Source organism: Trematomus bernacchii, unplaced genomic scaffold (assembly GCF_902827165.1).
Source record: "Trematomus bernacchii unplaced genomic scaffold, fTreBer1.1, whole genome shotgun sequence".
Taxonomy (NCBI): Eukaryota; Metazoa; Chordata; class Actinopteri; order Perciformes; family Nototheniidae; genus Trematomus; species Trematomus bernacchii.
Window position 1 is genome coordinate 6,077,492 of NW_022987588.1, and position 22,973 is coordinate 6,100,464.

General features: G+C 41.3%; 1 protein-coding gene across 2 annotated transcripts; it reads left to right on the forward strand.

Moving 5' to 3' along the window:
* The first annotated feature begins 2,003 nt into the window (after positions 1 to 2,003).
* Positions 2,004 to 21,228, forward strand: aff3 (AF4/FMR2 family, member 3). 2 transcript variants are annotated; one of them, XM_034128797.1, is made up of 19 exons: positions 2,004 to 2,160; positions 5,168 to 5,212; positions 8,513 to 8,587; positions 9,689 to 9,722; positions 9,835 to 9,892; positions 10,521 to 10,572; positions 11,515 to 11,552; positions 11,679 to 11,865; positions 13,432 to 15,306; positions 15,923 to 16,050; positions 16,181 to 16,337; positions 16,999 to 17,099; positions 17,185 to 17,248; positions 18,146 to 18,282; positions 18,384 to 18,455; positions 18,575 to 18,677; positions 19,091 to 19,143; positions 19,266 to 19,471; positions 20,100 to 21,228. In XM_034128797.1, the coding sequence occupies exons 1-19, from the start codon at positions 2,089 to 2,091 to the stop codon at positions 20,219 to 20,221; spliced, it is 3,579 nt and encodes a 1,192-aa protein (XP_033984688.1). In that variant the 5' UTR covers positions 2,004 to 2,088; the 3' UTR covers positions 20,222 to 21,228. The 2 variants fall into 2 exon arrangements, with proteins under 2 accessions (XP_033984688.1, XP_033984689.1); XM_034128798.1 differs by having other exon boundaries at positions 18,575 to 18,668.
* Positions 21,229 to 22,973: the final 1,745 nt, after the last annotated feature.

The window sequence follows — 22,973 nt, forward strand, 5'->3', positions numbered from 1 at the left end:
CATTGATCATGTGCACGTTTGTGTGTGTTGGAGGAGGGGCTCTATAAGGAAGTGGCAGATTTTTTCCGGTTGTGTATTTTCAAATTCTAGCGCACTCGAGCTGGTTTCTCCAAAATTACATACCCCACCTTTAAGTTATTAATGTTTTTAAATCATGTTTGTTGATCCTTAATAATCAATTTAATTAATTAAATTGTGTTTTCTTCTTCTTCATAACATGTTTGTTGTTTTTGAAGGACTCATCTTGTATGTTCTAGTTCTTCGACTGCATTCACTGCTGCTGAAACATGCAAATTTCCCCCAGGGGAGGAATGAAGTATCTATCTACACTTCCTCAAGCCAAGCACAACAAACAGAGTGAATACAACTCCCCTTTTAAACAAAAAAACACATACAAACTTCTCTGCAATCCCCCACAAACACACACTGACTGAAGTAATACATATTAATAGATGCAGATAAATTAACCAGAACTAAAAGATAAAGGGGGTCACACATCTCTCATTTATTACACTGTGTGCAGTACACTCCTCTAATTTCTGTCGTTAGGATGTCAAAACCATGAAAAAGTGTTGTGAAAATAAACAAAAGACTTGTTTTTACTGGGTCTGACCCTGAGTTAAGTCTTTGACAGATGCCATAAACAAATAAGGGACACTGTGTACTCAAGGACATGCAGCGCAAACCAAAATACAAATATAAATAAAAATACAGTTTTTCTAAAGAACATGCTTCTGTTTCAGAGGATAAATGGTTATGAGGAACGTGGTGTGTCAACGTTGGTCCTTCAAATTAATGCAGTCAATGCTATAATATATCCAGCTCTTTGTGTCTGTCTCTTCCTTTTCTCCCCGCCTGCCCCCGAAGCTATCTGCGATGGGAAGACAGCTCATATTTTATCATGACAAGGCAAAATCCATGCAATCCAGAGCCACTTCACAGGCCAGAATGTATTACAGAGAATAATAAATGGATGACACAAGCTCACAAGGCCAAGGCACAGGAAGGAAGGATGATCAGATGTTATCATTGGCCCATAATATGCTCTCAGTGACTGAACTGTTTTATGTTATGCTGTTATCCTATTTATCCATATGGCTTTACATGAAATGTTATACTATATTCCTTTCTTAACTATGAAAATGTTATATTTTTACTTTGTGTGTATCTTTAAATATGACACATTTTGATATAAGGATAATGTGGCGCCCTTTGGATGTAAAGTTTACAATAAAATAAATCTGTTTGCGTCGTAATTTTAATATTTTACTCAATATAATGTGGCTGACTTGGAGACTATATATGATGATACTGATTTATCTTTAGACTCTCATCATAAAGACGGTGAAAAAAACAAGTAATGATTCTGACTGACGGTGAATACCTTGCTATGTTCTATACCTTATCTAGGGGGAAAGCTCTGAAAAACCAATTGTTTGCCAACGTTAACTGCCATTTAAACAATAGACAGGGCTAATTAGCCAATATGCTAGCTGGCTAATATTTATGGTAGGCTAGCAGCTAGAAAGCAAGAGTATTTTTCTTATGAGTCGAGGAGGACTTCAAAAGCTATGAAAAAGAAGAAAGTGAAACATTTTTATAATTATTTATGTATGTTAATGTTGAAATGTCTGTCATTTATAGCTGCTTGTTAGCATGTATTAGCATTAATCATGTCAATGTTGCTTACAGCCTCTTGTGATGCCCCCTAGTGGCCAAAAGCATATCTATTTAGTATAAATGCTGATTTATGGATCCCATAATTCATAGCATCGTCTGTAAATACACTGGATGTCACAAAACTTACTAATTCACACATTGTCTTGTATATTTAGCAGCTCTGACATCAGAAATATGGCTTTATAAAGAAGTGACCAACCTCCACTGGCTGTCCTGAGTCGTGATATCCCCGCGTGTGTCATCTCTGACGTTACCGGCCCGCCTACATCTCCCCCTCTGTCTCACCCAGTGACACACACACACATACACACACATTCTCCAGCAGCGAGGAGAGGCACCGCTGCCGCTGCTATCAGCGAGTCCTCACTGGCATGGACCCCGGAGGAGAGCGCTGACTATCCCGGAACCATGCCTACTGTCCTCGGCGACAAAGGGAAACTTTCCATCGTCTGTTTTCTGATCAGATGCGCATATTCTCAGGTGAGAGAGAGAGAGATGGAGAGTGCATGGAGTGTGGATTTAAGCCTACTTATAAAGCATCTTTAATAAGTCTTGGGATTGTTTTTAGATACAGTAAATGCATGTTTGAAGTCATAAAATGTTACGTTTTCTAGAGAATACTGCATAAAATCAGATGATGATCCATGGAGAGAAGTGCATTTTCTGCTGCTGCTATGTTCATAAAGATTGCTATTTAAAAGTGTTTTCAGATTTGTCTTAAAAGCACTTAACAGAGATGAATAGAATTAGCTTGACTTCAGTAATGGTACTTTGAAAAGGATAATTCCTGCTCAGTAGTGCATTTTGTGATCCTGCCATGTTCATAGAGATTGCAATCTTAAAGTGTTTTAAGATGTTTCTTAAAAGCCTGTAAAACAGATGAAATAGCTGAATAGAAGCTGCAAATGAGCATGACTTCAGTAATTGCTGATATTTTAAGAATGCAACAGGTGGCTGGTAGTGTACTTAGCTTGCACGCTGCTTTCTGCAGGTGTTTTGATGGGTTGTGGTTTGTTTGGCCCCTGGGGAGTTCACTCATCTGGGTATTGCACCAGAGATGTAGCCCGCGGACCGGTGCCATTTGAAACACATTGCTCATGATAATATCCATTCTAATGGACGTGTGAGTGTAAAGTTAGGAAGCAGGCCAGGTTTATTTTTTGTATGCATTACCACAGGGAGGTGAAATACTGGCTGTCTGTGCTTATGATTTTTATTTGGCTCCTACGGCCCCATAAACTGTCTTGGGGCTGTTATAATCCGACAGTATTTTACACACATACTGTTTTCTATCCGCAGGCTAAGAGTCCAGCCACTCAGACACTGACCTTAGTGAGTCATGCATACAAGAGGAGACAGTTTCACACACAAAAGCACACTGCACTACACACATTTTCTACTGTGCATACTTATGCTGCACAGAAGACAGAGTGGGGCATAACAAAAGGAGCAAATCACCAATATAAAGGAATCTTAAATATATTAAATGTTTAAAAGAAAGTATAGAAATACAATATTCAGTAGATGAGATCAATGAAGAAATACAGAACTATTAAAGCTCAACTAAAAACCAAACATGGCAAGTATAATTTTGGAAGAGGAATTAAAAGGAAAACATGTTTCGGTACTCATTTGTGCAGGTTAATCTGTTTTCACACAAAACTCAGAATCAAAATGAAACACACTCCCACATACATAAAGCACCAGCAGATGCACACACAGTTGTGTAAAGTATTTATCTTTTATCTTTATGCCTGAGCAACATTGGTCTCAGCTTTGGTGTTCTTTGGTGTCAGTTTGGTGTGTAAGAGGCTTAAGAGTCAGAGATGAATTTGAATTGTGAGCTGAATTGTGAAAAAGGGGAGAAAACGTGGGGGGAGGGAGAGAGAGCGGGGGTTGCCTAACACGGATGGAAACAGAAAGTTCCTTGCAACGGAATCAGCATCCGTCTGATCATCTGCAGCTGTGATTTCTAAGATGTGAGTCATCAACACACTTCAACCTCCTCTTAACTCTCACAATTACTCTGTATGTGTGGGAGACTTTAAGGATTATAGTAAAGTGCGACACAGAGTTGTACGATTTTGCAGCAAAAAGGTGGGAAACAAAAGGCAGAGAGGATCAGTGTCTATGTAGGTGTTATCTTCCTTTAGAGAAGTTTCCATCTTGAGGAATTTAGGATGAAATAAATGAATGAGTCTAGGACCTACAGCACATCAATCGATCAATCAATGTTTATTTATATAGCCCAATATCACAAATGTTACATTGTCTCAGTGGACTTCACAGTTTGTACAGAATATCAGTATGACAACACGACACCCTCTGTCCTTAGACCCTCACATCGTACAAGGGAAAACTTCCAAAAAAGGAAAAACCCCACAGTTTAAAGGGGAAAATGGGAGAAACCGCAGGGAGAGCAACAGAGGAGGGATCCCTCTCTCAGGACGGACAGACGTGCAATAGATGCCGTGTGTAAATCAAAAAGATAATACATTTTACAGCATAGGTAGACCAAATGTTTGGAAATGCATGTGTCTATAATAAGAAGATGAATCCACGAGGATGTCAACAATCCTGTGGGAGCCATCAGGGAAGTAGTATGATGAGAGTCAGGCAGGACCGCAGAGACAGGTTCAGCCACGACTCGAAGTCCAGGACTCAGGACTCCGGACTCCGGATCCAGGACTCAGGTTGCAGGATCCAGGACACATGACTCAGGATCCAGGACACATGACCGCAGCAACAGGATCAGCCACGACTCAGGATCCCGGCGTAGATAGACACCAAAAAGACATTTGGGGGAAGCTGGGTTATTCGGAACATGAGAGTACACAGGTACAGACAGAGAGAAGGAAGAAGTAAGGTGTCCCCCGACAGTCTAAGCCTATAGCAGCAAAACTAGGGGCTGAATCTAATCAGCCCTAACTATAAGCTTTATCAAAAAGGAAGGTCTTAAGCGCACTCTTAAAAACGGATAGGGTGTCTGCCGCCCGAACACAAACTGGAAGCTGATTCCACAAAAGTGGAGCTTGATAAGAAAAGGCCCTCGCTCCCATTGCACTTTTAAAAACTCTAGGAAAAACCAACAACCCAATTCTTGGAACGCAATGCCCTAGTAGGACAGTAGGGTATAAGGATTTATTTAAGGTAAGATGGCGCCTGCCCATTAAGGGCTTTGTAGGCGAGAAGAATACTTTTAAATTCTATCCTGTGTTCTATAGGGAGCCAGTGTAAGGCAGCCAGAACAGGAGTAATGTGGTCCCTTTTCCGAACTCTGGTTCACATGTGGACATCTGCACTTTACTGTAATTTACATGCTGAAATATGGATTGTGTGCACAACATTTCTCCCATAATCGTGTCTATAGTTGATGACTTGTGTCTGTTATTCTGAAGTGTCACGATACTCACTCTCATCACCTGTCAATCCTGACTTCCTGTGACGTTCTCCTTATTAAACGTCACCTACTTATTTTGTTGCACAGGTAACAAGAAGCCAACACATCATCTGTGCCAAAGATATTCTGGAGGTAAGACATTTGGCTACTATCCATTCATTGCTTGGCTTTGAAGTTTGCTTTTATTCATTATTTAAAAAGTATAATCACAGCAGCGGTAAATTACTTTGAACATGTGCAAATTCAGATTAATCCCTCATTCCCTCATTAAAAGTAGCCATATTGTTGGGAACGTTTTTTGTTTTTTTATTTGGATTTCTTTAGATGTTTTTCCAGTTTTGATCCATTTGAGTCACTGAATATAATAATTGCAGCATTGTTGCTCAGAGGAGGAAACACTAGCACTATGAAAAGCTGCAACTAAAGATATGTTGATCCGCTACTGAAGTCTTTCGAGGTCTCAAGGTCCTTTTTTTGCTTTTATGTCAGAGGTTTTACAATGCAATGATTATTGTGTCCTGTCACCAGCGTGGGACAGGTAGGATGAGCGGAGGAGGAAGATACAAACGTGTGGTGGAGAAGGGAGGGAGGAAGATAGCAACACATAACGCTCCACCTGGGAGACCTTGTTGTTGTTGGAGGAGGAGAGGGGCTGGTGTCCTTGGTGACTGAGGGAGGAGAGATAATGAAGTGAAAGGATGAGCACGATAGGAAACACTTTCCCTCCAGGGTTTACTGCTGAGTGAAGAGGAGGAAGAAACGCTTTTGAGTCACCTGCCAGGTTCATAAAAACGTGTCATCTCAGGAGCGTCTTTGGATTTAAATGACTGAGTCCCAGAGGAGTTAAAGCAATAGTTTGACATTTTGAGAAATACGCTTATGTGCTTTCTTACCGAGAGTTTGAAAGGAACACGGATACCACTCTTACGTCTGTAGATATAAATAGCCAATGAACAAACAACCTACAGCTGTGAGTCTTACTTATAATGATTATCATTATTTGTTTATTTCTCAGATTTATCATTTCATTGTTGGTTTAAATAATGTCCGAAAAAGTGAAAAATGTCAGTCTGTCTAAGTCCAAGGTGTTGTGTTTAAATGTCTTGTTTTTTCAGTCCAAAACCCAAAGATATTCACTTTAATACGATATAAACAGGAACAAATCAGGAAATCCCCACGTTTAAGAGGCCAAAAAAGCAATTTTTTTTTATAGGAAAGAATACGGGGAAAAATAATCGAATAACTAAATCGTTTACTGTCATCAATTACTCTACTTATTGTTGCGTCCTACTGCCTACAAGTACTTCTAAAGTTGCTAATTTTCTTTACATTTGCAGGTTATATTCAGTTTTTTGTAATTACCTTAGATGTGGAATTACCCGTTGTAGTTTTACATGTAGACCAGACACTGTGACTTCTGATTAGCTAAGCTAACCAGCTTCTAGCTATAGCTTTATATTTAGCATTCAAACAGAGTGATTTCAAAGGAGGCTTGGGAAAGAGCGACACACACACACACACACACACACACACACACACACACACACACACACACACACACACACACACACACACACACACACACACACACACACACACACACACACACACACACACACACACACACACAACACACACACACACACACACACACACACACACCCACACACACACACACACACACACACACACACACACACACACACACACACACACCACACACACACACACACACACCCACCACACACACACACACACACACACACACACACACACACACACACACACACACACACACACACACACACACACACACACACACACACACACACACACACACACACACACACACACACACACACACACACACACACACACACACACACACACACAAAAAAATCAGGCTGTTTTTGTCAGCATCCATGAGGCCTGGTTTGTCTGAGAGTGACTGCGGGCAGTCTAATCAGCCGAGATTATAATCAGAGCCGGAGCTAAGACACTGAAACTGAGCTCGCTCCATGCAGCGGCTTCACTCATGTACTGTGCAGTGAGAATAAAAAGGAAATAGGGTCAATTTTGCTAATAGTCCAGGTGTGTAATCATCATTTTAAACTTCTCTATTAAATGATTACTCATCATGTGTACTCATCATTTTCAATTCATCATGTTTGAGTAAATATTATGTTGTTAAGGTGCTCAAAGCATTCAAACCTCTGCTGAGCCTACATTATCCCCCTTCATATATAAATATTTTATATCAACAATGAGAGACATGGCAGCCTTTTTTGGAGAATTCCTAATTGTATTTGTGAATATTAGGCATATCCTGTATTTGTTAAAGAAAGAGTTTGCAAAAAAGACTTGTGACGATAATGTAATGGCCATAACATGTAATCATTCTGCTGTAGCACCACCTATAGGTTACAGTATCCATTTAAAAAAGAAAAAGCAATAAAACCTTCACATTTAATCTATTGTTCCCAGGGACTTTCCAGTTTGACTAATCTGGTCTTTGAATTAGTTAACATATCACTTAGTTGTTTAGGCACAACAACAATGGACCTGTGGACTGAAAGGCGACTCAGCAGATACTCTTCTAGTGTTTCTTACAAGGTTAATAGGTTCTGAGCCTTTTTCAAACTATTAAATATCCCCATAATAAGTTGTCCATAATATCCTTCTCCAATGTGCTTCAGTATGTTCTTCCGTTGGGAGTTGTACCCTTCAATTTGACTCTGATTTTAACTAGTTGAACTGGTTAGTAATGATTGCCTTTTGTGGCAAGAGACACCTGACGTCATTACTGTTCAATTCCCCGCCCAACATGCAATAATTGCTTTGACTAGCGGTCTTGGTTTCTGATTTTACCCCTTTTGAAATGCCGCCTTTGAAAAAGTGACTTGACAGTCTGCTTAAACCAGTCCTCTAGGAATTCATAATCACGCACAAGTTAATATCATCATATGTTCAGCGCTAATCTGTTCACTAACAGATCAAATAAAGCCAGTGTATAAGTTGCTCACAGATCTACTTTCCAAAATAGCTGTCAAACATAAAAAATACTTACAAAAATATTGAAGACACTTGAAATACCTGGAAAAAAAGATGGTGGAGACCAAACAAAAAGAAAACAAAAATCTTACACACAAATCTTGACACAGCTGCACAGTGCACTGTCCCACAGCAACCATAACACACATCCAGACACTGACCTTTATTTACAGCCCGTCACACTCCCCCTGGTGGGGGGGAGCAGCTCTGATAACAGCAGTCAGCTGAGGCTCTCTGCACTGTACAGACATAAGTTGATCCTATATGAAGGAGAAATGAAGATAGTTCGAGATTTAGGAAGCCTGGAGTTCCTGCATGTGAGGAACATCAATCACAGTGGCATCTCACAACTCACCTTTGACCTCTCTTTCTTCTGCACAGGACATGACTCAGTCCTGGACGTCCCAGCATGCCTTAGGGGGAGACCAGGCCCAACACATCCTCTACAACCCTAAGGTATGTGTGTTTATCTTGGATAATTAAAAGGGAAACTCCTACCTTTTTAAGGACTGCTCACAGGTCTTGGGATTCTACTGCCTTTGTGAAAAAAGTTGTTTTGTGGCTCCAGTGGGATATACATGTCTGATAAATTGATTCACTCTTGAGTCAGTGTTGGTTTTGGCAGAGTTTGGAAATGAAAACAATCTGGTGGACTGGAAGTAGAAATAAGAGAGCTTACCTGCTTTATGTATCCTGCTCCTCCTCATCTCTGCTGCAGGTTAGCATCTCGAGGCTACATTAGCTGCTAGTAGCATAACTTCTTCCTCTTCTTCTTTTTTTAGGTTAATTGGCAGTTTAGAACCATACATTAGCTGCATTAGCGCCACCTAATGGACTGGAGTGTGGAGCAGTAGGTTGACAGGAACAAAAACATAAACAAAACTGGTATCCCTCTGTTAAACTGGTTGCTCTTAACAAATTGTTTAAAACATTGTACACTTTCTCTTATGTATTTTCTAGCAATTCCTTCTTCTTTGTTGCATGGAGGCTTTTAATACATGTTTAAAGTGTTCTGTTTTCTACAGTGTGTGCATAATCCAGTGGGGTGATAGCCTATATTATGGAGTGTCTCATTTAATACTGTAGGTCCTACATTAGCAAAACACACCCTGAGGCGTGTGGTGCAGTGAGTTGTGCGTTGGTGTTCGGATCAGGGGGTCACAGGTTCAAACCCCACTGCAGTCAGCATGTCGTTGTGTCCCTGGGCAAGACACTTCACCCCAAATTGCTCCTGTGGGGATTGTCCACAGTATTGAGTATGTAAGTCGCTTTGGATAAAAGCGTCTAACAAGTGACATGTAATGTAATGTAATCTTTGAAGTCTGCAATCAGTTGCATTCTGGGTAATGTAGGCACCAGGTGTTGACATGGAAGAAGAATGCATGGAATGAAAAGGGGGATATCTTTAGTTCTGCTGTATAGATTTCTTATCCTTTTTTAACTGTTCATTAGCATCCAACAGTCTTATTATATAGTGCAACGATAAATCTGGAAGTACTTTTTAAGGCATGTAAATAGAGGGTTTTGCTAACTATATTTTTCTCCTTCTATCCAAAGGAAGCAAAACTACCGACTGCACAACAAAGACAAAGTATGTGCTGATACTTTTGCTTGTCTGAGATGTGCAATAATTTACATTTGGCTCTCTTTGAATATATTTTTGTCGCCTGGTTTTAAATATGGTTTCTCTCTCTCTCTGTGAGGTCGGGGGGATGTGCAGCTTCGAGTGACCCATCACCCTCGTGTGGCACCTCACAAATCGTAAGTGGGTAATGAGGAAACATGATCCACCGAGGGTCATCAAACACAGACGATATAATACATCACACATAACTTCTCTTCTCAGTTACTTTTGTAAAATCAGATGCAAATCATGAATACAATGGTGTGTACAGCCTCAGGGAGAAGCATTAATGAGAGTGAAGGTGATACACACGCAGAGTGGGTCATCACAGTGTTTCAGGCAACATCACAAAGGTCAGGTCAGAGGTCGGCTCACATTCCTGAGAGCTGTCAGTTGAGAGCGATGTGCTCCCGTTTGTTACCTCTTCACTTCCTCTTTTTGCTGTGAAACACATGTTCACTGTTGTAGACCCACTGCGTGACGCACATTATCACACATTACCACACATTACCACACAGCCTTTGTTAGCATAACATTTTCACTTCATTTAGGAGACGTTTTTTCACAAATCCAACTTGATTGTGTTGAGTTACATTGATCCACAAAACAAAAACAATAGATTAGTGCATTAGGAAGCTCATACCAAACAAGATATTCAGTATTTGACTATAATGACACTTTCTTATAGCATTAATCTTCATTGCTAAGTGTTACGTTATAGGTCAATTTAATGATCTTACCATCTGTGTGTTTCTTTGCTTGCAGCATGCTTGTGAATGACCTGAAGCTGAGCAGTGATGAAGATGACACTCAAAGGGTAGGTGACCTTTAAAGGGCTTTGTTGATACTACTTCTCTATTGCCACATATTTGTGTAATGGTAAATAATACAAGTTAGTAAGGAGTTGATTTTTATAAATGTGAATTTGTCGCAAAGACTGAAATTGCGGTTGACATTACTTAAAGAATAATAATGACATTATTGACTTATCGTAGGATTTATATGCATAGATTTACATAATTTATATACAAATATACTCAAGCTGCAGGGTTTTCCCTGCCATTATACTGTAAGACTTGGGTGCACTGTGCAGCCCTATATACCTCAGTGCCAACGTTTTAGTGCAATGTTTACAGTACCCAAGAGTACATTTGGTTGTTTGTGTAATGTGTTGTATATTTTATTTATATTGATTGATTTAGTATTGTTTTCACATTCATATTCAAATGTCTGGAGATTAAGCATTTAATTACTCTTTAAAAGGTTACTTGCATTATTATGCTATTATATTATCATGAAATGGTCTTAAAATGACGATAACATATTTGATTGCAATCATTTTTGAGGCAATATATTGTTCAACAAAAGTAGTTATTGTGACATGCCTTCTAAAGTCTCTGCAAAACAGGATGGGCCAGATGTTTTGCATGAATGAAAATAACTAACTAAGTAGTTATACTTACAGTAAGCTGGACATATCTCCATGCATTGTTCTCCCTGGAGTAGGCTGGCAGACAATGGTAGAGAGTGGGAACAGAAAGAGAAAGTGAAAAATTATGATAATGACTTATCACACGGCTTCCTGCTTTTCTTGTTTTGTTTAATGACGTGCAAACACACCCATACGCAGATTGACAAAACTGCTGCAACTGTTTGCGTACTTGCTACTTATCATATGAGGATAAGGAAACACATCAATAGAAGCAAACTGTTCCCTAAACTGCTGGATGACTAGTTTCTTTTTTGTGTGTTCCTGAAGGCAACTCATGAGTCAGCTGCTCCCTGGGACGGACACAGGTACTCAATTACAAGGATATAACCTCTGGATGTTTGTCTGTAAAACTGTGTGACTAACTGTCTGTGTGTGTGGCTGTGTACGAACGCTGACCCCTCTCGTGTGTTTGTGTGTGTGTTGACGGACAGCCTGTCAGCACATCGAGCACACACACATGGCAGGAGGGTGAGACATTCCAGCTCTGACTCTTCAGGCTCGGACTCCAGCGCAGAGTCGTGCAGCAGCAGCAGCAGCAGCAGCAGCCTTCACTCCCGCAGCCGGAGCCCGGACCCTCACCCAGACCCTGCATCCCCTCCACCCTGCAACAACACAGAGGTACCACCACTGAGCCTCCCCTTTATCTCCTTTATCCTTATCTGTGTCTTCCTCTGGTTGAATTCTCTGCAGGGAGCGGTGGCCTCGAGGCGGTTGACGGCAGGTGTGGAGAGGGACGGAGGAATGAGGAATGCATGTGATTTAGAGAGTTGGAGGAGGAGGGTGAGGTAGCTTTGGGAATTAGGGCCTGGGTGTCATGTCAACAGGCCCAGTCGTAGAGAGGAAAGCCCTCGGGAGGTGGAAGTCATCAATACTCCAGAGTTCATGTTGACATCTGCAACTGGAGTCACCTTTGCTTTCAAAACACACAGAGAATCTGCACTACTTGCATATTAACTTAGAAAAATACTGAGGTGTAGTTAAGGGGCATTGTGGGGGTTGTGCTATGTGGGGAATGAAGGGGAAACCTGCTACTCTTTTATGAATGGAAAGCCCTGTATAACACAGACTGTATTACTACACATTGCACTACATCGGGCCCCAATGTAGAGAGAGGGAGGGTGTGGAGCTGCTGTGGCGGCGGGGGTGCACACCATGTGTTTTTCATTTACGTGGACTGTTTAAATGTCTCCCGAGCAAGAGAGGGGGGTTGGAGTTATGGAGGCAGCAGAGTTCCAGGTAGTAGAGAGAGAAAGAGGGAGGGACAGAAAAAGCAGGAGGGAGGGCGATCGAGACGGTACAAGAGATGCAGTGTCTTCTCTGGAAAAGAGGGCGCGGGATGTGGGGAGGGGGGGGTCACTGTTTGACTTGAGGAGCAGAGGTTTAATTTAGTTCCTGGTCAGCGACGAGGAAAACAGAACCAGAGAGAGAGACAGAGAAAGAAGTTTGATCTCCGGCCGTAAGTATCCTCTTTTGTTTTTTTTAAGTGGAAATCTTCCTCTGGTCTCATTTTTAGTCACCAAGCCAGTTGTTAAGCAAACATTAAGTGAGTCACTTGGCATAATTGGATGGGGGTTGAGCGACTGTAAGCACAGATGTGGACTACGAGTGAGTAGACTATTGTAAGAGGGTCCACTGGAACTTTAAGACAACCACTTTTTAGCCATGAGTCATAATCCAGGTTTGTCTTTTGGAGTTTGAATTGTCGTTGTTTGTAATGTGCGTTTTGAATGTTTCTGTTGCACAGTGAGGATGTTGCGGTGTGTGATGTGTGTCAGCCCTCTCATGGTTAAATGTCTCTGACCCTCCACATTAAAACACATGTTTTAGGGGGTGGAATGTGCTGGAATGTTGTGGTGCTTTTACATTACTTGGGTAATCCTTTTTTCGCTTTGTTACACTTCTACTTATAATGACTTAACTTTGACTTTAAAATGATCACAATAATTATATTACATAGGTAAGTTTCCTGGAGAATTGTCCTTCCTTTTAACGTACTTTAGTTAAAATGTATTACAAACCTCTTCTTTTCTTAAAACGTGTAAAAAGACCCTTGTTTTTTTTATATATGTTGCTGTTCTTACTATTATAAAGATACTTGGATCAGATTTTTAAGCCTCACTATTATATTAATCTATTCAGACTTAATATTTGACATTTGTTACTGTCTTCTTCTCTGCTTTTTAGACTGATCACCCCCCTGCGGCTCAGTGGCAGTTGGATAAATGGCTGAAGAAGTCCCGGAAAAAATCCACCAGCAGTGACCAGGATCCTTCCCAGATCATCCCAGGACGCCTTCCTTCTCTTCCCAACAACAGAGCCCCATCTCCAGCCCGGTCCTGGGACACCGATCGGGATTACAGCCCCAGCCAGAGCCCTATCCCCAGCCCACAGTTCAACTACAGCCACAACAACCTCAGCCCGGGTTACAGCTTCTGCCCGAGCCCCAGTCCGTTCCCCAGCACCTGCCCGAGTCCCAGCCCGAGCCCGGGACCCAGTCCCATCCCCAGTCCGGTCCCGAGTGTTTGCCCCAGTCCGTGTGGGAGCACTAGAGCCAGTCGAAGCCCGAGCCCGATACCAAGAGACCCTCCAAGGAGCCCCAGTCCGAGCCTACCTGCTCCTTCCAGGGTCCGACACTACCCCGGGGTTCAGACGACACAACCTAGCCTTACGACCAATCACCACAGGACGAAAAGCAGGCCATGGATTACCCCATTGCCTAACAGTGACACCAAGAGCAAGCCTACAACCAGCACTCATCTTCATCAGCACCGGCCAAAGACTCGACCTCCGCAGGAGCAAGAGCAAAGCAATCTAAAGACTTCTCAGATTCACAGCCACAAATCTAGACACAAGCCGAACTCGCATCCAAGTTTAAAGCAGATTTCCGAGGCTCCCAAAGCCAAACACACGTCTCATTTTGAACAAACTCAGGGTAGTAGATCCAACCACAAATCCAGCCACAAGCCCAGGCCTTCGTTTCAGTCTAGCTTGCAACATAGCACCACAACAGCAAAGCACTTAGCCCCCGGAAGTCGTGAAACCAACTCTGGTCACAGTTCTCATTCCCAATCTACCTCTAAAGCTGCTACTAATCCCACTACTGGGTTAAACTCTAGATCAAATCCGAGCATAAAACCAAGAGCCAAGTCCTCAGAGGCCCCAGCTCCTGTGCATGTTAACCAAACAAAACCAACGCAGAAGAAAGCTCAGTGTAAGGATCAGGCGGTGGAGCACAGAGGAGATCATTTGAGCCAAGCTGAGGGGAGAAAACACGAGAGAAAAGAGGACAGACATCGGGAACAAAAGCAAGGGAAACAGGAGAGAAAGGAAGACAGGAGGCTGGCGGAGGAGCAGCTACTGAGACGTCCCTGGATCCACAGTTCAGCTGAAGAAGAGGAGGAGGAAGAGGAGGTGATAGTGATAGAGAGTAGGAGAGAGGAAAGAGGGGAAAACAGGAGGAGGAGAGAGCAGCAACAACGACGCGAATGGCAAACCAAACACAGAGTGCCCACAAATACCACGCAACAACGACATCAGGACTACTCACACAGGACAAACAAGGGAGGAAGAAGTGAGGAAGAGAGGGAGTTATCACCGCCTCCATCCCGTTCCCCATCTCCTCACAAAGTATACTCCTCCTCCTCTTCCAATTCTGAGTCTGAGTCTGAACATCAGGCTCCCATCACTAAAGTCCAAGCAGACTCCACCTCTCACAGGAAACTCCCCCAGAGAGGAGGCAGGTCGGAGGGTGACAGGCCGAAGGTGGTGCAGCCCACCGCAGGTCACCCAGGTGAGGGGGGGCAGAAGCTCTACACCCTGGTGCCGTTTGGGCGGAGCGAACAAGCTACAGCGCCTTCCCAAAGAGGGCTGAGGAACCTGGTGGTGCACATAGACCTGTGTCTGCTGAAAAGAGTCCCGGACAGCACCACTACTTCCCCGGTGAAAAAACCCTCCGCCTCTTCCTCCGCCTCTTCGGCCACTAAGGACAAGCAGAGAGGGGCGATGAAACACCTGTGCCTCCCCGAGGCTGCGTCGAAAGACAGCAAAAGGAAACGCAAGGTAGACAACAAGCATGTTTACTTTTCCTCTCTGTTTAATTTGATGTGTGTCAATGGTGGACAGTCCTTAAAAAACATTTACTTAAATACTAATATATCATTCTGAGGTACTTAAATTGGCTTTTCTCAGATAGATAAATTGCACTTCAATCCACTACATTTATTTGATAAATGTAGTGACTTTGAGGATTCACATTAATAGTACAAAATGTAATTTAAACTGTTTTCTTTCCCAAAATATTGTCTATTACCAAAACGTTACAGCTTACAGTTTGTTAAGAAATAAAAATGGGCTCCACCTTTCTCAGCTGCAACATAAAAGTGTTAAAACAGTATTGCAGTAATTTCATCTTTAATCCAATCATATCATGAAATGGTCTCATGTGCATAACAGGTACTTTTCCTTTTGATACTTTAAATATGCTTTGATGGTGGAGCTTGTACTTTTGAATGCAGTGCTACTGCTCGGAGTGTTTTTGCACTCTGGTAGTTCTCCTTTTTTTAAATAATTGAGCTCAGTAAATCGACCCTTTCTGCACATTATTGTGTATGAATATGAACGCATTACTACACACTTGTTCTTCAAAGCATGCATATGTGTACTTATGTGTGTCCAGCTGGAGAATGGCGTGTCACACAGAGAAAGCAAGAGGAGTCTTCCTCATGCAAACGACCCGTCAGGACACACAGAGCCTTCAAGTCTCACAGCCGAGCGCAACTTCGTGACTGAGACTTTGCACAATGGGTAAGAAAAACAAACGCATCACTTTGTCTCACATGTGCAATCTTACTGTCTGAAGTAACGCAGGAGTTTATTTGTATTTAAACAACAAATTATGTGCGTTTTTGTCAATTTACACATGTGGTTCTTGCAGGTACTTGGAGGAGTACATGGACAACAAGAGGCCGTTGTCTCCTCTGTCTCCGCTGTCCGACGGCCCTGAGACCACCAAGCCCCCCGCCAAAACAAAGACTTCCGAGCAGCTCCATGTCCACAAGAACAGAGACAAGAATAGAGATTCTGCTTTAAAGGTAATACAAAAAAGAACTTTAAGTTAATTTGCAATGCCACTCTCTAGATTGACCTTTAAAATTCGTAAAATCGAACAGTTACACCAGAGACAGTACAGAACACAATTTCAGAATAGAAAGTACATTCAAACACGAAACTCTGAACTCAACAAGGAAACACAGGCAAAACAACAACAACAACAACAACAATAATACACACATAAAACAAGAAGCAACAGAGTATTGTACACACAATTCTATGTGTTTTATCTGTTTTATTTGTTCTATGTCCTATATATATTCATGTTGCACTGTTGGAGGAGCCTGTGACTTAAGTTTGTCATTGCCATATTTGCACTGTAGCTAATGTGCACATGACAATAAAGCCTTGAATCTTAAATCTATTTGTTGTCTTAGTTTGAGATTACATTTATCTCAGTCAGGATCCAGATCGAGTTCTGTTTGAGTTACACATGTTGATTCCTCGAAAAAAACTAATGAGGATTTACGTAACAGCACCTAACAATTCCTTCACGTGTTTCTGACGTGTTTCTGACGTGTTTCTGAGCCTGAAGCTCTGTGTTGAACTAGGTCAAGGTACCAAAGTCAAGTTCATCCCAACTCCATTCCTCACAGTCTGTAGCGGCAAAAACGTTGGTTTGTTTCACCTCTTCTTCTTTAGCCCAAGATGGAGGTGGAATGTGTCAAAGTGTTGAGACAGCCCCAACCACCTGAGTCCTGGGGCCCTGCAGGGCACAGAGGGGCCGTGCCAAACAACGAAACGTGAGCATCACTACATACCCCACACTGCTTTATGTTTGTCAGATGTACAAGATAACTCACTTTTCTATATTTCTGTCCATTTCAGTCCGCACCATGCTGAGTACTACTTGCATGAAGCCAAGAGGATGAAGCACCGTGCCGACGCAATGGTGAGTGCTTCATCTTTGACTATGTACGATATGTTGACAGTGAAGTAAACTAGGTAACTGTACAATGGTTTAATAGTTGTTCAGTTTGGCAGCTGTTTGATGTCTGTGTGTGTTCAGTAAGCAGGCACACAAAAACATGTTTACACAGCATATTTCTTTCCAGGGAAAATTCAATGAGCTTCACAGAGAAACATACAAAGTAATGAAAATACTCTCTACAGTATGTGTAGATGTTAGGCCTCGGTCAACCATGTTCTTGTGACAGGAAGTCTCTTACTGTAGATTAGATCAACTGGTATACCAAGAGCAGAATCAAAGAAACTCTTGACAATTATTATTACAAATTAAATCTTTCTTTAACCTGCAATAGTCCTTACCCTGTTGTGATTCTCAACAAAAAACTGGTGAAATGTTTACCAAAAAGGTAAAAATCATTATTACTTTGTGTGTTGGATTTTTTTTTTATCTTGGGAATTGTATTTAAAAGATACCATGAGCATTTCAAAACATTCACAGGACCAGGTTACAGTTTTAAACTAGTTTGTATCTGTAGTCCCTGACTGCTGCCTGCTAAATGCTAGGAATATTTGTCCAGGGCGAAACCAAAGTTTATATCTAATATTTCTACCATACCATGCATCTACTAGCTGGTCTGACATGACTCAGCAGACTTAAAAAAAACTGAAGAAAAGTAAAGTCACAAAGTTGTTAGAAAAACCCTTTGATGAAGCTCGATTGGCCAGTTCCAACTTTGGGCAGTTTGTGCTAAGCTAGGCTAAACACCTCCAGAGTCAACGCTTTCTCAGCTAATTCCTGTATGTTTTAGACACTACAATACCAGAGTATTCCTTTTGTGTTTACTCCCATCTTTATTTATGTTGGATTGCTTATTTCCAGGTGGACAAGCTGGGGAAGGCTGTGAATTACGTGGACGCCGCTCTGTCCTTCATGGAATGTGGGAAAGCGATGGAGGAAGGGCCGCTCGAGGCAAAGTCTCCCTACACCATGTACTCAGAAACCGTGGAGCTTATCAGGTGAATTACACATTCATGTAAAAATAGATGCCAGTCATTGGGATTCGAGCAACAAGTAAACACATATGCAGATGGATCGTCTAACCATGCTGTGTCTTCAGGTACGCCATGAGGCTGAAGGGCCACTCTGGGCCCGGGGCGAGACACGAGGACAAACAGCTGGCGGTGCTTTGGTGTGTTTCTCATTTCCTCTGTTTATGCCACATCTATCATCACACGAGAGAACCTGCTTTTTCACGATGGTTTGTTTTCTATTTGAGTTTGTTTGACTTGTGTCATCCTTTGTCCACAGTTTCCGATGCCTTGCACTTCTTTACTGGCAAATGTTTCGTTTAAAGAAGGACCATGCACTGAAATACTCCAAAGTTCTGCTGGACTACTTTAAGGTAGGCTATGTAAGTCTGGGGTGCCTTTTTAATACAAATATTTACTACATAAAGTACATTTTAGGCTATACACTATAGGAAATATAGGCATTGATTTTTCAAGCACAGGTCAATTTCAAGAAATGGGCTTGTTCTGCTTACACAACGAGACTGCTGTCAGACTAGTTGATATAAAAATCGAAAAAGTATGTGTCTTATTGTAAGAAATCAACTGGGGAGGTTTCGTCCTTAGAGCCGTTTTCCTAAAAAGAAAAGAGCCAGAAATCTTCATTTTCCAGTTTCATTCCTATTATTTTCCAAAGGTTTTTTGTTCATATATTTATATGGATAGCCTTATTTATATAACATTTTATTCGTAGTTTCTTAGATTGTTAACATTTGAATTTTGATGACTTTTAACCTTGTCTATGGTTTCATTACAGAGCTCTCCCAAAGTGCCTTCTACACCCCCACCCAGTTGGAGTGACTCTGGGAAGTAAGTGGATATTAACTTTATAGTACAGGCTAATGTTTTAATTCATTTGTGTGCATGCCTTTTAGCCACTAAACCTCCATTGCTAGCCCCCACTCATGTTGTGCATGTGTTTTCACTCCCAGGGGAGCAGGAGGACCCCCTGATTCACTCTCACCCAACAGCAAACACCTGAGCCGGGGGTCAAACGGGGGCAGCGCCTTCCCCTCTCACATCAGCATCCCCCAGCGCATCCACCAGATGGCAGCCAACCACCTGAACATCACCAACAGCGTGCTGTACAGCTACGAGTACTGGGAGGTGGCCGACAACCTGGCAAAGGAGAATAAAGGTACACACAGACAATAAAGATGCATGATATTTGAGAACATTTTGTTTTCAGATTTAGGTGAATATTTCATTTCATTTTTGTATTTGTTCCACTCATGGTAAAGACAAACAATTTACAATATTTCACCACCAAATAAGGATAGCTGACACTTCATCAGACATTTAAATACATTTATTTGAGGTAAATAATTTCTATACAATTCTTTATATCAGGGGTTACAAACCTTTTTCTCAATAGGATCCGTTTTGAGTTCTAGGTCCTCTGACTAATGTTAAGTGAAATATTTTATGGGAATGTCTTATTATAGTCAATGCATTACATTACCAGCACATAACGACTTGTAACTGTACAATTAACCCAAGTAGTAATGTAATAACTAACAATGAGTGATGCATTTTGAGGACATCATTTCCTGTTACAGTAATTATTTTAAATATTTGTAATTTACAATTCTTGGTCTGTATTATGTTTTACCAACCATCATTACTTAATACACTACAATCCATGGTGAGTCTATGCATGATGGCAGAAAGGAAAGACTCTGTGAATGTATCTTGTGTTCAGTTCTTCACTGTGTACTTGTCTTTTAACAACGTTTTAAAACACTTTCTTCTTTTTTTCATTACAGAGTTCTTCAACTACTTGAATACGTTGTCTGGGCCTTTGACTCTTCACAGTAGCATCGCTCATGCAGTCCAATACACCAGACAGGCTCTGCAGTGGATACGCATTAGTGCCAAACTTAACTGACAAGGAGAGGATTTACTGTAACCTGCACACGGCCTCACAGAAGAGACGAGACTCTGGATCTTTATGCAGCCGACCGGACAGCACTGATGCCTCCTGAGCGAGTTGGAGCTGGAGGAGGAAATGTCATGGAGCCTGAGATCATCCTCATAGGATGTTGGATTGCGTACTGTGTGCAAAGGAGCAAGCTTTTAACTTCTCCCAGATGAACTACGAGCACCTTCTGCCTCATTATTGGATTCATCGGAAGAGCTGTGTCATAAATGAAGTCTCTAATTATTTGCCAAATGTCCAACGTTGACGGAAACAGGACTCCACATTTGTTTGTGAAATTCCACTTGTGAGGCCTTTTTCATACTTTGGAATTAATCATTATCCAGCAGACTGTTTATCTCGGAGCCAAAAAGAAAGGAGAAGTTGTCAAAAAGAAAAAAGACCAAATTAATCACATACCACTTTCTCCAAAGTGGGAAACTTGTCTCCATCTTTTTATAATGAAGGTTTTAATGACTCTCTTTTTAAGTCTCGGATATTTTCACTTTTATGTGTTTTTTTTACCGTGCAATATCTGTTTTTATAAAGAAAAGAAATAAGGAAAATGTTCTTTTGTGAGTCCGTTCAAGGTTCATTTTATGCACATTGTATTTTTGTCCTTGTTTTGAGTGTGAGGTTATATAATTTAATGAATAATTGGGTTGAAGAGGTTGCTCACTCAAGTGTATTGTCTTGTCCCCAGCTTCTGCCAGCATGAATGCCACAGGTAACAAAACACCAACATGGAGTTGATAATCCTTTTCCTCTTTTCCATGTTTTAACTGAAGGATTACAATGTCATCTGTGGGTCAAGATATTCTCCAAATCTTCAGCTTATGAAACCCTCCTTAAATCATGGTGTTCTGCTTTCCCCTTGTGCCTGACAATCAAACTGAATTGCTCTTTAAATGTCATCAGTTTTAAGTTATTTGAATTGCTCAACAAATAAAACATGTGGGCAGTTATTCTGAGCTATCGAAGTGTTTCATTCTTGAAGCTACTGTTTGATTCTGTGACTTTTGCATACATGTTGTTAATTATTTATGAACAAGAATGCCCCAAATACATAAAGTGATCCCATATTCTCTGCAGGAAACCTGGTCTTTACATTATAATGCATGCACAGCAAACACATGAATAATTCTCACTCATCAATGTTTGGGGAAATCTCCTGAGCATCCTACTGAATATCCTGCTCGTATTGTCTCAGTATCCTTTTTTATTTCATCATATTATTGATAACTTTGTTGGGCAGTTAAATAGATTTATGTGTCTTTATATGAAAAGAAAGAGGCTATTTCAGGTTATTTCTCTCTCTCACTCTGGATTTCTTTCTATAATTGACACAGCCACACACACTCACTACAGACGTGGGTGGTTATGTGTGTGTGAGTCACACTCATTAAGTCGTTATGCAGAGATCTCCCTCTCTCTCTCTGCACATCCATCAATCACCCTCTGACTCTCCATCACTGCATCTACTTCCTGCTGCACTGACACACAAGTCGCGTATGAAACAGCATCAGCATCCGATGTCTGGTACCATAGCAACAGAGAACAACCAATGAGGGGGCTCCTCAGGACAAGGCGGCAATCTCTGGGTCAATAGCATAATGGTGTTTTTCACTCTATGAAATGGGGTTTATTGCAAATAAGTACATTTTCTTTCTCTGGATTTTGACCTGGATTAAGATTATTGTATAGTCCATAACATGTGCATAAAATGGAAATGTGTCTCTCGCAAAGGCATATTACAGAAAAAGAATACATGACAAGTATGCATTTTAAAATCCTGCTACTTTATATCACTGTCCTTTATTTGAAGGTGAATGCAAAATATATTTAACTATGCAAATTGGTTACAGATCAAGTGGGCGTAATCATTTAATCTCTTCATGATCATTTCAAGCAGTTGAAATATACCCTTTGTTGCCTTGATTTGAAAAATAGGAATTAGTCTAAATTAAATCAGTCATATGTACAAAATTCAAAAGTCAAAAAAGCTTTGCTCTCAGGCTGTAGTCTACCCTTTTTATTCTGGGCATAGATTGTATTTGAAGGTGTATTTATAGCTTCTATATTTACGTAACAGGCAGTCTATGGTTCTGGCTCGTGTGTCCTTATTTCACTCCATGGTGCACTCATTCATTCATTGAGCTGCTCACTAACGTGGAAATGCATAGAAATACAGTACACAAAACAGTCCTATTTTTTTTCTTACTGTAGTAGGCCTACTTGGTTATTATTATTGTATATCAAGATGTATTTATAGCCTCTATATTTATGTAACAGACAGTCTATGGTTCTGGCTCAGTGTGCGTGTGACCTTGTTTCCCTCCATGGTGCATTCATTCATTAATGGAGCTGCTGAATAACCTATTTTTAAATGTTTTTTTCTTACTGTACTTAAACTGTACTTGGTTATTATTGTGTCAATGTGAGCTCCGTGACTGCTGCTGGTTCCTACGCACGTCCCTCTGCGTCACGGCCGTCAGTAGTGAGTGTGTTCCGGGCCGTTTGAGGACATCGAGCTGCCCGGAGCCAGACAGCACAAACACCGAGAGAGAAAAAAGCTCAGACTAGGCTTTACATGTACTGTCTGCTGCAGGAGAGAAGGCGGCGTGGGCGCACTGTGGACACAAACCCTCCTGATATAAGAAAAACACATTTAAAGAGGTGGACAAACTGTCAGAGAGAGATAAACAAATGGTTATGTTCTGCA

Bases quoted from the DNA above. Each gene is read 5' to 3' on its own strand.
- aff3 (XM_034128797.1), top strand. From the start codon at position 2,089: ATGCCTACTGTCCTCGGCGACAAAGGGAAACTTTCCATCGTCTGTTTT. The intron at 17,249-18,145 runs GTGAGTGCTTCA...GCTTATTTCCAG, and splicing joins AGCACCGTGCCGACGCAATG to GTGGACAAGCTGGGGAAGGC. The intron at 18,456-18,574 runs GTGTGTTTCTCA...CTTTGTCCACAG, and splicing joins AAACAGCTGGCGGTGCTTTG to TTTCCGATGCCTTGCACTTC.